This window comes from Heterodontus francisci, chromosome 9, assembly GCF_036365525.1.
Source record: "Heterodontus francisci isolate sHetFra1 chromosome 9, sHetFra1.hap1, whole genome shotgun sequence".
NCBI lineage: Eukaryota > Metazoa > Chordata > Chondrichthyes > Heterodontiformes > Heterodontidae > Heterodontus > Heterodontus francisci.
The window spans coordinates 26,898,828-26,912,249 of record NC_090379.1 but is presented as its reverse complement, the minus strand read 5'-3'; the positions used below and the strand labels follow the sequence as shown (position 1 = coordinate 26,912,249).

The 13,422-nt window shown below is 43.9% G+C and overlaps 1 protein-coding gene across 3 annotated transcripts in view; it reads left to right on the top strand.

The window, feature by feature from the left end:
- The first annotated feature begins 1,409 nt into the window (after positions 1–1,409).
- vrk1 (VRK serine/threonine kinase 1) overlaps positions 1,410–13,422 on the top strand; it is a 105,719-nt gene continuing 93,706 nt past the window's right edge. The window contains exons 1-2 of one of the 3 annotated variants that reach the window (XM_068038715.1): positions 1,415–1,501; positions 4,387–4,477. In XM_068038715.1, the coding sequence (XP_067894816.1) occupies positions 4,456–4,477 (22 nt within the window). In that variant the 5' untranslated portion in view covers positions 1,415–1,501; positions 4,387–4,455. Of the gene's footprint in view, positions 1,502–4,386; positions 4,478–13,422 lie in introns of those variants that run through there. The other 2 variants (XM_068038713.1, XM_068038714.1) reach the window with 2 other exon arrangements.

Sequence of the window (13,422 nt, the reverse complement as noted above, 5' to 3'; positions counted from 1 at the left end):
GCGGCTGCCTGCAATGAATTTGGCCTAACCATCAGCCTCAAGAAAACGAACATCATGGGACAGGACGTCAGAAATGCTCCATCCATCAATATTGGCGACCACGCTCTGGAAGTGGTTCAAGAGTTCACCTACCTAGGCTCAACTATCACCAGTAACCTGTCTCTAGATGCAGAAATCAACAAGCGCATGGGAAAGGCTTCCACTACTATGTCCAGACTGGCCAAGAGAGTGTGGGAAAATGGCGCACTGACACGGAACACAAAAGTCCGAGTGTATCAAGCCTGTGTCCTCAGTACCTTGCTCTATGGCAGCGAGGCCTGGACAACATATGTCAGCCAAGAGCGTCGTCACAATTCATTCCATCTTCGCTGCCTCCGGAGAATACTTGGCATCAGGTGACAGGACCGTATCTCCAACACAGAAGTCCTCGAGGCGGCCAACATCCCCAGTTTATACACACTACTGAGTCAGCAGCGCTTGAGATGGCTTGGCCATGTGAGCCGCATGGAAGATGGCAGGATCCCCAAAGACACATTGTACAGCGAGCTCGCCACTGGTATCAGACGCATCGGCCGACCATGTCTCTGCTTTAAAGACGTCTGCAAACGCGACATGAAATCCTGTGAATTTGATCACAAGTCGTGGGAGTCAGTTGCCAGCGTTCGCCAGAGCTGGCGGGCAGCCATAAATGCGGGGCTAAATTGTGGCGAGTTGAAGAGACTTAGCAGTTGGCAGGAAAAAAGACAGAGGCACAAGGGAAGAGCCAACTGTGTAACAGCCCCGACAAACAAATTTTTCTGCAGCACCTGTGGAAGAGACTGTCACTCTGGAATTGGCCTTTTTAGCCACTACAGGCGCTGCTCCACACATCACTGACCACCTCCAGGCGCTTACCCATTGTCTCTCGAGATAAGGAGGCCAAAAAGAAAAAGTGTGTGAACCTCGAGAGAGTGTATGCACATGAAAATTGGAGCATATTTTATTATTTTACTTAAATCAGTCTAAGTGCAAGAAAGCTAACCTCTTTCTTTGTTGAACTCCAGAAAACCTGTCCAATTGGTTCTTTTTATAATCATGGCACGTAAACAGTTAAACAATCACTGAATTGTCAAGTATATCCACTTCAAAAAGAAATAAACCTGTTCTGGTCAAACAAGGAGAGGGAAAAGAGGCGAGCCCTGCAATCCCTCCTCACCCGATCATAACAAGCAGCATCGATGGAGAGACAGAGTTAACATTTCAGGTCCATCAGTTGTTGTTGTATTTGATTGACAGCAGCTGCAGGCGGCGGCCCCGCCCCCAAGTCAAGGATTGGATGGGGAGGGGGTCACGGAGAAGGGCGGAGTTACATTCGGCCAATGGAAGGTGGCTTCACTAAAAGTGGTGCTGACCAATGAGAAGTGCTGTTGGGGGGGAGCTCTGGTTGACAGTTTGTGCGCCAATTTCGGAAAGAGAGAGAGAGAGACCGGTGGAGACCAGTTAACCGCCTTGTCTTGCCAGGGTGAGTGTTAACCATCCGGAGCGGGGCAGGAGATCCGGGATCGACCCGGCCCGAGGCCCCGCCGAATATTTGCGTCCCGGCGGCGGAGGAGCGAACGCGGTATGCGGCCTCGGGGTGCGGGGAGTGTCTGCGGCCGTCACCTCTCCGCTGATACCCGCCGCCGGCTCGGAGCTCAGTTCGATCCCGGTGCCCTTGCACTGGGCTCTGAGGAGTTCCCCATATGTGTCTTACTCACTTTAAACGATCCAGGATTTTATGAGGAGGTTATTGGGATTGGTAAAGCAATACAGTCTATCATCCACTCAAATTCCAACATTTCACATCAGCTGTTGGGTTTCGGCCCAGTAATTCCATCAGGCAGTTTGAGAATTTAATTTGTATTTTTTTTAAAGAAAATCTGGGAAATGGAAAGCTGGTATCAGGAATAGTGACCATGAAGCTGTTGGATTGTTGTAAATGGCTATTAATTTTCTTTAGGGAAGGAAACTTGCCATCCTTACCAGGTCTGGCTTTTATGTGATTGCAGTCCCACACCAACGTGGGTGACTCTTAATTGCCCTCTGCAGTGGCCCAACGCAGTGACTCTCACAGTGGGGTCCCTGGTCGCCGGGGGTCCATGAAGACTTTCCAGGGGACTGCGAAACAATGAACCGTCCTGTTGCTCTTATGGTGTGGTTTGGGTATGCGCTGTTTTCCTGGTATTTTGATTCTCCTCGTCTATGCCAACACAGCAAGTCATTGTTCAGGGATTGCTGGGCTGACACCAAGGCAATTCTGGAAAGGGACACTTAACTGGATTAATGGGGCCTCAGACCAGTTGAGAATCGCATGAGAGGTCCCAGAGACCTGGGAAAGGAGTTGCAGGGCTGGCCAGGGAGAGGAGGAAGGAGATCCCATTTCAGCTTTGACCAGGGGCTTGGAATGACCATCAAGCCAAGCTTTGTTCACCAAGTACGATAGCTGGGCCTGTGATTGGATTTGGGTTAAAGCTGTGCTCCCGTTTACTGGTGGCGGCCCTATGGCAGAAACACCACACAACAGGCAATATGTTAGCAATATTCCAGCATTGACAGACCAGTAAACAGCTGAGGTGGTTGAAGAAAACCTTGAAATACTTGGCAGCGTGTCAGTGGGCAGTGGAAGGTCACAACCGACATGGTGCTGTTTTTCCCAACAGGAGCCGACGAGCCTGATCCCACTGCAGTAAAAGTAGGGAGGTGTCATGCAGTGATGCATTCAACAAGCGTGTTACTGAACCTGTAGTGTTACGTTTCAGCTGAAAGGAAGATAAAAGTTTTCATATTACCAATTGCATCACTGTTCAGTATATCAGACAGTCCTGGCAAACTGTCATGCAAGTCACTTTATAACAGGACACTGAGGAACTTTACATTCAGAAATGTAAACATGCAAGGTGTTTATAATATAATTTAGATGTGGCTTTGTGATTACTAAACCATTTGACAAGGGTTCCTTCAACCAAAAAAATTTGAAAACCACATCTAGAAACTTACTCCAGTTGTATCCAACCTATGGTGGTATAATGTGGAAGTATTTGTTCGGGAAGCTAAGAATAGGCAATAGATGATGGCCTCGCTGGAATGATTTTTTTAAAAATTAGCACTTGATGAGAAAATTGCAACTATTTTGTTGCAGCTTTTCTATGTTGTGATCTTGTGACCAGCAGTACAGTTCCCACCGCATATAGTTGGGTACGTTTGTAGTAATATGATTTGCCTGCTGTACATGGTGGAGGTTAAAACCATCAGACTGTCTAGTAACCTGGTATCATAAGAGGAAATATCACTGACACGCAATTCGCTTACTCTAGTTTTTCTGCAAGAAAATAGTTCCAACAGTGATGCCTTGTACTAGCAGTCAATACGCAGTCGAATCTATCAATTTTGCTGAGATTAAAGCTCTCAAACAATTTAGGCGGTTAGAATAGGAAAAGAGCAGTGAAGTGAGATTAATTGGATAACTTGTTCAGAGCCGGCACAGGCACGATGGGCTGAATGGGCCAACTTTTGTGTTGTAAGATTTTAAGATTGATGGGGCGGTTGGGAAGTGGCCCCAAATCTGAAACAAACAGTATTTATTTTATTTATTTAGAGGTACAGCACTGAAACAGGCCCTTCGGCCCACCGAGTCTGTGCCGACCAACAACCACCCATTTATACTAACCCTACAGTAATCCCATATTCCCTACCACCTATCTACACTAGGGGCAATTTTACAATGGCCAATTTACCTATCAACCTGCAAGTCTTTGGCTGTGGGCGAAAACCCACGCGGTCACAGGGAGAACTTGCAAACTCCGCACAGGCAGTACCTAGAATCGAACCCGGGTCCCTGGAGCTGTGAGGCTGCAGTGCTAACCACTGCGCCACTGTGTAGCACGAATTGTTACATTTCCAGTAACCTTCCATTTTGTAAGAACTCTTGCATGTTGGTTACTGGACAGGAAAACTGCGTTTCAATGTATAGTTAACATCTGACATTCAACCACACAGCTTGAAATGCCAGAAATAGTCAGCCAGCTTAATAGCTTTTAAGCAGGACCTTTTTAATTGACACCTATGGTAATAGAATCAGAAATATAGACAATGTACAGCACAGAGGACGCCATTTGGCCAATTGTCTCTGTGCCAGCTGACAAAGAGCTACCGGCCTAAACTTACTTTTCAGCTCTTGGTAACGCCACTTCAAGTGTATATACAAATAAAGGCCTGCTCAGGTCACAAAAGAAACCCGACCCGAACCCGACAGAACCGCATCAGACCTGAGGCCGACCCGGCCCGAGTCCCTCCATTTTTCCCCCGTGCCCAACCCAACCTGACCACCGGAATGTTCCCTTTACTTACCTTCTGACTCCCAATCTTCAGGAAGCTGCAGCATGAGCGTGAAGACGTCATAGAGCCGCTCACTGCGCAGACTCAGAGTTTCCCTCTTTGATGTGCCGGACTCGCAGCTCAGGTAGGTTTTTTGCTTTTAACACTTACCTGCCATTCTTGCTGTGTGTGTCCGACTTGGACCTGGCCCGACCCCAAAAGCCAGACCTGGAAGTGCGACCCGACCCGAGCCCGACACGTCGTCGGGTTTGGGTCGGATAGCAGGCCTTTATATGCAAATGCTTTTTAACTGTATTGAGGTTTTCTTCTGCCTCCACTACCCTTTCAGACAGTGAGTTACAGAACTCCACCATCCTCTAGATAACATTTCTCCTCAACTGCCCTCTAATCCTTCTACCAATTACTTTAAATCTATGCTCCCTGGTTATTGACCCGTCTGCTATGGGAAATAGTCATAGTCATTTACGGCCCATCAAGTCCGTGATGGCTCTCCATGGAGCTATGCTGTCAGCTCCACACCCCAGCTCAAACCCCGTAGCCCTACAAGTCTGTTTCTTTCAGGTGGCCTAGTTCTAGATTCTCCCACAAGAGGAAACATCCCTGCCACATCCACCCTGTCAGGACCCCTCAGGATCTTGTATGTTTCAATCAAGTCACCTCTTACTGTTCTAAACTCCAGCGGATACAAGCCTAGCCCGTCCAACCTTTTCTCACAAGACAACCCACCCATTCCAGGTATTTGTCCAGTAAATCTTCTCTGAACTGCTTCCAATGCATTTGCATCCTTACTAGAACTAGGGGGTCACTGTTTAAAAATAAAGGGTCGCCCAAGTAAGACGGAGATGATGTTACGACCGACCGCTCCAGTCAAAGCCCCCAATCAAAATATACGATTCTGATTGTGTTGGGAGAAACGCACTGTTACCTCAATCACGTCTCTCCACAGATCGCCTAACATATCATTTTAAACTTTCCAAATTAAAGAAAGACCCAGCCAAATTGTACTATCCATTAACCCCCAAATGAGGCTAACCAAACCAGGTGTCTTTAAATCAACAAATTAACTATTTAATTAGAAAAACTAAATTCTTAAACACTACTAAGATATAAACAACATTTAAAATAGAAGAAATTAGTCCTTGCAAATTTACAGTCCAATGTTGCTTGAAGTCCTCACAGCCGTCCAACGGGGAGAAAATAAGTTCTTCAACTTTAGAACAGTCCGCAGTCTAATTCCAGCAATAAGTGATGCTTTCCTTCTCCAGCGATGAATTTCAACAATTAACAACTTGCAAAAACTTTTTAAATAAATCAATTTGGCTTTAGAGTTTTTGAGGGATAAAAGATTGTCTCAGTCTAACTTCCCTTCCTTCAGTTTAAATTATCAGAGATCTCCTTTCAGTTGCTAACACACAGCTGTCTGTCTGTCTGTGTCCTCTGTTAGAACAGGCTGTTTGCACTATAAACCAGTTCAAAATTGAATTGTAACAAATGTATCTCTCGAAGCGCAGTCCGCGTGGCTGTATCCAAGGCAACGCGAATGCACCTTCTCGGTAACTCCTGAGGCCTGCTTATTCTTAAAGCAGTCTTTGCTGTCTTAAACACACACCACATATTTCCCGACAAAAAAACTACAGGATCATAACAATGAGGAGAAATGTTTTCTCTCAGCGGGTCATGAGTCTTTGGAATTCTCTTACTTTAAAAGGTGGTGGAAGCAGAGTCTTTGAATATTTTTAAGGCAGTGGTAGGTAGATTCTTGATAAGCGAGGGGGGTGAAAGGTTATCGGGGGTAGGTGGTAATGTGGAGTAATCAGTTCAGCCATTAACTTACTGAATGGTGGAGCAGGCTCAAGGGGCCGAGTGGCCTACTCCTGCTCCTAATTCATGTGTTCGTATGTTTTCTACCTGTCTTGTTGCCCTTGGGAAACTGTGGACAAGTACTTCAAGGTCCTCTGTTCCTCTACATTTTTCAGTATCCAACCATTTATTCCTATGCAAGGAATAGTTTAAAAAAAAATGAAATTGAAACCTCTTTATCTGAATGCGCAGAGCACTTATAACAAAATAAGACAAGTTATTGGCATAAATAGTGATAAATGGATTTAATCTAATCATGATAACAGAGCAATGGTTGTAAGATGACCAAGGTTGGGGGAAATAAGTATTTCAGGGTACTTAACATTTCGAAAGATAAGTAGAATGGAAAAGCAGGAGTAATCCTGATAAAGGAAGACATGAGGACAGTAGTAAGAAAGGATCTTGGCTCGGATGGTCAGGAAATAGAATCAGTGGGGATTAGAAATAACAAGGGTCAGAAAAAGATGGTGGGAGAAGTTAAAAGGCCCCTACGTAATTATACGGTTGGCCGGAACATCAAGCAAGAAAGAAAATGGAGCTCATAACAAAGACAATGTAATAATCGTAGGTGACTTTAATCATCTTATGGACTGAACAAATCAAATTGTCAAAGTTAGTCAGAAGATGACTTTGTATAATCCTTTTGTGAGAGTTTCCTAGAACAATATGTGGTAGAACCAACTGGGATAAAGTTAATTTAGATCTAGTATTGTGTATTCGTCTAGGGTTAATTAGTAATCTCATAGTAAAAGGCTGTCTGGAAAAATTGATCATAATACAATTGAATTCCATATTAAGTTTGAGTGTGACATACTCGAGTCCAAAACAAAAAGCTTAAAATTGAAGCTAATTAAATAGGTATGAAGAGAGGTCTGGCTAAGGTTGATTGAGTAAATAGGTATGGCAGTAAATAAACAGGAAAACATTTCACGAAATGCAATATTTTCAACAAAAATGTGCCATTTAAAAAAAAAACAAAATTCACTGAGAAAGATCCATCCAAGCTCAGGAGGGAAGTTAAGGATAGATTAGATTAAAAGATGCTTATAATGTTGCAAATAATGGTAGTAAGCCTGAGGATTGGGAGAGTTACAGAACCAGCAAAGGGCAACCAAAAAGTTGATAAGGGAGAAATAAATCAAATATGAGAGTAAACCAGCCAGGAATATATTAACATATTGTAAGAACTTTAACAAGTTTATAAAAAGGAGAGTAGCTAAAGTAAGCATTGGTCTCTTAAAGGCAGAGACAGGAGGAATTATCATGGGGAATGAGGAAATGGCAGAGATGGTAAACAAATCTTTTGTTTACCTTCACAGCAGAAAACACACATGACATACCAGAAGTAGAGGATAATCAAAGTGCTAATAAGAGTGGAGAACTAAAAGCTGACAAATCCCCAGGACCTGATGGTCTATATCTTAGGTTTCTAAAAGAGGCAGTTGCAAACATAGTGGATGCACTTGTTATGATTTTCCAAAATGCCCTAGATTCTAGAATATTTTCAACAGATTGGAAGCTCGCAAATGTTAACATTGCTATTCATGAAAGGAGGGAGAGAGAAAAAACAGTGAACTACAGGGCAGTTATCCTGGCATCAGTGATTGGGAAAATGTTAGAAGCTATTAAGGAAGACTTTGCAATGTATTTAGAAAATCTTAGTGTGATCAGACAGAGTCAACATTTTTTATGAAAGAGAAATCATGTTGAACAAATTTATTAGTTTTTTGAGGATCTAACCAGTCAGGTAGATTAAAGGGGAGCCAGTAGATGTAGTATACTTGGATTTCCAAAAGGCATTCGATAAGGTGCCACACAAAAGGTGGCTCAAGATGGAGTTGGGGGTAATATATTAGCATGGATAGGGGATTGGTTAATGGACAGGAAGCAAAGAGTCAGATAAATGGGGCATTTTCAAGTTGGCAGCCTGTGACTGGTGGAATGTCACAAGAATCAGTGCTGGGACTTCAGCTATTTACAATCTATATTAATGACTAGATGAAGAGACCAAGAGTAATATATATTTAAGTTTGCTGATATTACCACCTAGCTTTGTATTATAAGCTTTGAGAATGAGACACAGGCTGCAAAGTGATATAAGCAGGTTAAATGAGTGGGCGATAAGGTGGCAGATGGAGTATAATATGGGAAGTGTGAGGTTATGCACTTTGGTCATAAGAATAGAGAAGCAGAATTTTTTTTGAAAGGCGTAAAACTTAAATGTTGATGCTCTTGTACAAGTACACCCATGTCTGGGCAAGGAATATAAAAAGTTGGCATGCAAGTACGGTAAGAAATTAGGAAGGCAAATGGCCTACTGGCCTTTATTGCAAGGGGACTGGAGTACAAGAATAAGGAAGTCTTGCTATATAGGGATTTGGTGAGACCACACCTGAAGTACTGTGTGCAGTTTTGGTTTCCAAATCTAAGAAAGGGTATACTTGCATTGGAGGCGGTATAGTGAAGGTTCACAAGATTGGTTCCTGAGATGAGTGGGCTATCCTACGAGAAGAGGCTGAATAAATTAGAGTTTAGAAGAATGAGAATTGAAACATACAAGATTCTGAAGGGATTTGACATGGTAAGACAATGACAGGTTGATTCCCCCTAGCTGGGGAATCTAGAACATGAGCACAGTCTCAGCATAAGGGGTCAATCATTTAAGATTGAGCTGAGCAGAAATTTCTTCACTCCGAGGGTTGGATCTTTAGAATTCTATACCCCATAGTATTGTGGATGCTCTATCATTGAGTATATTCAAGGCTGGGATAGATAGACTTTTGATGTCTCAGGGAATTGAGGGATATTGGGAGTGGGCGGTAAAGTGGCAGAAGATGGACCCTCGCTGTTGGAGGTTCACCTGTCTTTGTTCTGCCTGTTGAAAATCTTCGGCAGATTTTTTATGCTTCCCTCCGTTGCTATTCTGGTGCATAAATCATTTATATGTCCTCTGGATTCGTCTTTTGTTTTTATACTTGCATCATCACCACATTCATAAATTAATTACGTTTGCCCTCCACTGTGTGACAGACCTTCCCTGGTAAGGCCAGTTCTGGCTGCTGCACTTCTGGAAGGATGTCAAGGCTTTGGAGAGGGTGCAGAGGAGATTTACCAGAATGGTATCAGGGATGAGGGAATTCAGTTCTGTGGTGAGATTAAAGAAGCTGGCATTGTTCTCCTTTGAGCAGAGAAGGTTAAGGGGGGATTTAATAGAGGGTTTCTAAATTATGATAGAGTAGATGGGAATAACTGTTCCCACTGACAGGAATGTCAATGTATTCAGGAATACTGTACGTGAAAGTGCAGCAGATTTATTAGTAAAGGAAATGGGATATCTACTTGAAAAGTGAGAAATTGCATGCTGTGAGAAAACAGCTGGTGAGTGGGTCTTTTTCTATTCGTGGGATCTGTGCATTGCTAGCTAGGCCAGCATTTATTGCCCATCTCTAATTGCCCTTGAAAAGGTGGTGCTGAGCTGCCTTCTTGAACCGTTGCAGTCCTTGTGGTGTAGGTACACCGACAATGTTGTTAAAAAGGTAGTCCCAGGATTTTGACCCAGCGACAGTGAAGGAATGGCAATATAGTTCCAAGTTATGATGGTGTGTGGGTTGGAGGGGAACTTGCAGGTGGTGGTGTTCCCATGCACCTGCTGCCCTTGTCCTAGGTAGTAGAGGTCCCGGGTTTGGAAGGTGCTGTTGAAGGAGCTTTGGTAAGTTGCTGCAGTGCCTCTTGTATGGTACACACTGCTGCCACTGTGCGTCGGCGGTGGAGGGAGTGAATGTTGCGGGTGATGGATGGGGTGCCAATCAAGCGGACTGCTTTGTCCTGGACAGTGTCGAGCTTCTTGAGTGTTGTTGGAGCTGTACCCATCCAGGCAAGTGGAAAGTATTCCATCACACTCCTGACTTGTGCTTTGTAGATGGTAAACAGCCATTGGAGAGTCAGGAGGTGAGTTCCTTGCCACAATTCCCAGCCTCTGACCTGCTCTTGCAGTCCCAGCATTTATGTGGCTGGTCCAGTTCAGTTTCTGGTCAATGGTAAGGGGATTCAGCAATGGTAATGCGTTGAACCTCAAGGGGAGATGGTTAGATTCTCTCTTGTTTGAGATGGTCATTGCCTGGCACTTGTGTGGCGCAAATGTTACTTGCCACTTCTCAGCCCAAGCCTGGATGTTGTCCAGGTCTTGCTGCGTGTGGGCATGGGCTGCTTCAGTATCTGAGGAGTTGTGAATGATGCTGAACATTGTGCAATCATCAGCGAACATCCCCACTTATACCCTTATGATGGAGGGAAGGTCATTAATGAAGCAGCTGAAGATGATTGGGCCTAGGACACTACCCTGAGGAACTCCTGCAGTGATGTCCTGGGACTGAGATGATTGACTTCCAATAATCATAACCATCTTCCTTTGTGCTAAGTATGACTCAACCCAGTTTTCCCCCGATTCCCATTGACTCCAGTTTTGCTAGGGCTCCTTGATGCCATATTCGGTCAAATGCTGCCTTGAGGGCAGTCACTCTCACCTCACCTCAAGTTCAGCTCTTTTGACCATGTTTAGACCAAGACCGTAATGAGGTCAGGAGTTGAGTGGCCCTGGCGGAACCCAACCGAGCGTCAGTGAGCAGGTTATTGCTAAGCAAGTGCCGCTTGATAGCACTGTTGATGACACCTTCCATCACTTTGTTGATAATCGAAAGTGGACTGATAGGGCTGTAATTGACTGGGTTGGATTTGTCTTGCTTTTTGTGCACAGGCTATACCTGCGCAATTTTCCACATTGCTGGGTAGATTGCCAGTGTTGTAGTTGTACTAGAACAGCTTGGCTCGGGGTGCAGCTAGTTCTGGAGCACAAGTCTTCAGTAATATTACCGAACGTTGTCAGGGCCCAAAACCTTTGCAGTATCCAGTGCTTTCAGCCGTTTCTTGATATCACGTGGAGTGAATTGGATTGGCTGAAGACAGGCATCTGTGATGCTGGGGACCTCAGGAGGAGGCTGAGATGGATCATCCACTCGGCACTTCTGGCTGAAAATGGATGCAAATGATTCAGCCTTTTTTTTAGCACTGATGTACTGGGCTCCCCCATCATTGTGGATGGGGATATTTGTGGAGCCTCCTCTTCCTGTCAGTTGTCTAATTGGATAGATCTTTCAAAGAGCTGGCACAGGAATGATGGGTCAAATGGCTTTCTGTGCTGCAAGATTCGATGATTCTGTGGCAGGTTCAGCGGCTGGAATCATGGGAGATCTGGTCAGCTGTTGCAGTGCCAGGTGATCTAACTGGCAGGAATAACGGTCAATAACGCTGCTGGAAAAACTGAGGCTTTAGTGATGAGCGACAGTACAGTGAGCAGTGCTCATTAATAGTTTGTGCTCTTCAGCTAATGTCATGTCATGGGAAGAGAGTGGTTTCTCCTCTTATGGGAAACAGTTGAAGCTCTTTAATTTTGTCAAGTAAATTGGGGAAGTACTCCCTACTTAAATTTTCTTTAATGTTTGTCTTAAAAAAAAAAAATCCACCCTGAAATCTTAGATGGTCTTCTCTACTTAATCTACTTTCCCCAGTTTCCTGTAGCTGATTATATTCAAATGTTATAACTCTGCTTTTGCATCTAAATTTGGTGAGCAATTTGTGATTGGGAGACAAAAGAGCATCACATCATAAAGACTAACCATGTCATTACTGTTGTGATGTCACTTTAAGTGACATTAAATTCAAAGACCTGCAGTGAGTAAGTTGTTCTGTGAAATCGAATCCAACTATATTTTGCTAAACTATGTTGCAAGGCACTAATACATTTTTAGGACTTGTGATGACTTTGCAAATCATTGGCAGTTGGTTATTTTGGTTTGTGATGCGCTTTTCTTGATTGTGTTACATAATATATTGCAAGACTAAAAAGGCAATTGTGTTTGTGTAACTTCATGGACTATGACCGTGAAGTTAAGTGACCTTATAATTACTCAGATCTTCTCAACTCTGTATGTAGCTTTTCTGGTGTTGCTCGTATCTGCTGTAAATGCCAAAGTTATGGTTCCCAGACTCTGTGTCCCACATTACTAAAAGACAAGTGTCGTAGACCAGGATTGTTATGAGGTGAGCTAATAAGATATAAGAATTGAGAGAGACGCAAAGTTTTGCTGACATGTAATTCTTCTGTAAGCATTACCTTTTTGTAACGCTAATTGTTCTATTGTTTGGAATGCACCTGCTGTCCATTCATCAACAAAGAAAATGTGTTAGGTAGTGTTCAAATTTTTTATTCATTTGCAGGTAGCTTGCATCGATGTCTGGAAGGGCATTCATTGCCCATGCCTAGTTGCTCTGAGAAGGTGGTAGTGGGGCGCCTGCTTGAACTGCTGTAGTCTATGTACTGTTCTTCAGCAGTCTGATGCAACTAAGTGGCTTGCTATGCCATTTTAGAGTTAATCATGTTGGTATGGGACTGGAGTCATAGACCATACTGGGTAAGGACGGCACATTTTCTTCCCTAAAGGACATTGGTGAACCAGTCAGGTTTTTATGACAATCTAATGGCTTCATGGTCACTTCTGTACTGATACCAATTCTTTAAATTCAGTTGCAAAGAAAGTTTGATAATAGATTCTGTACCTTCTCTGCGGGTTTTGAATTCCCGTTCTCTGCATTGTTACTCCATGTCTCTGGTCCAGCTACATCACTGCTGCACTAATTTATTTATTTAGAGATACAGCACTGAAACAGGCCCTTCGGTCCACCGAGTCTGTGCTGACCAAGAACCACCCATTTATACTTAACCCTACAGTAATCCCATATTCTCTACCACCTACCTACCCTAGGGGCAATTTACAATGGCCAATTTACCTATCACCTGCAAGTCTTTGCAGTGGGAGGAAACCAGAGCACCCGGCGAAAACCCACACGGTCACAGGGAGAACTTGCAAACTCCGCACAGGCAGTGCCCAGAATTGAACCCAGGTCCCTGGAGCTGTGAGGCTGCGGTGCTAACCACTGCGCCACTGTGCCGCCCCAAATGTACTTGACCATGGATTGAAGTCATCATAACAGTCAATCTTTGAGGTTGAATTTGTTACCATGTCAAAGCATGGTTTTAATATGCAACAACTTAGAGTGAAGGAGAGGAATTGTATTTCCAAAGTTACAAAGGATGAAGGCGGAAGGGAAAAAAGGGAAGACTTGCATTTATATCGTGCCTTTCACAATCTCAAG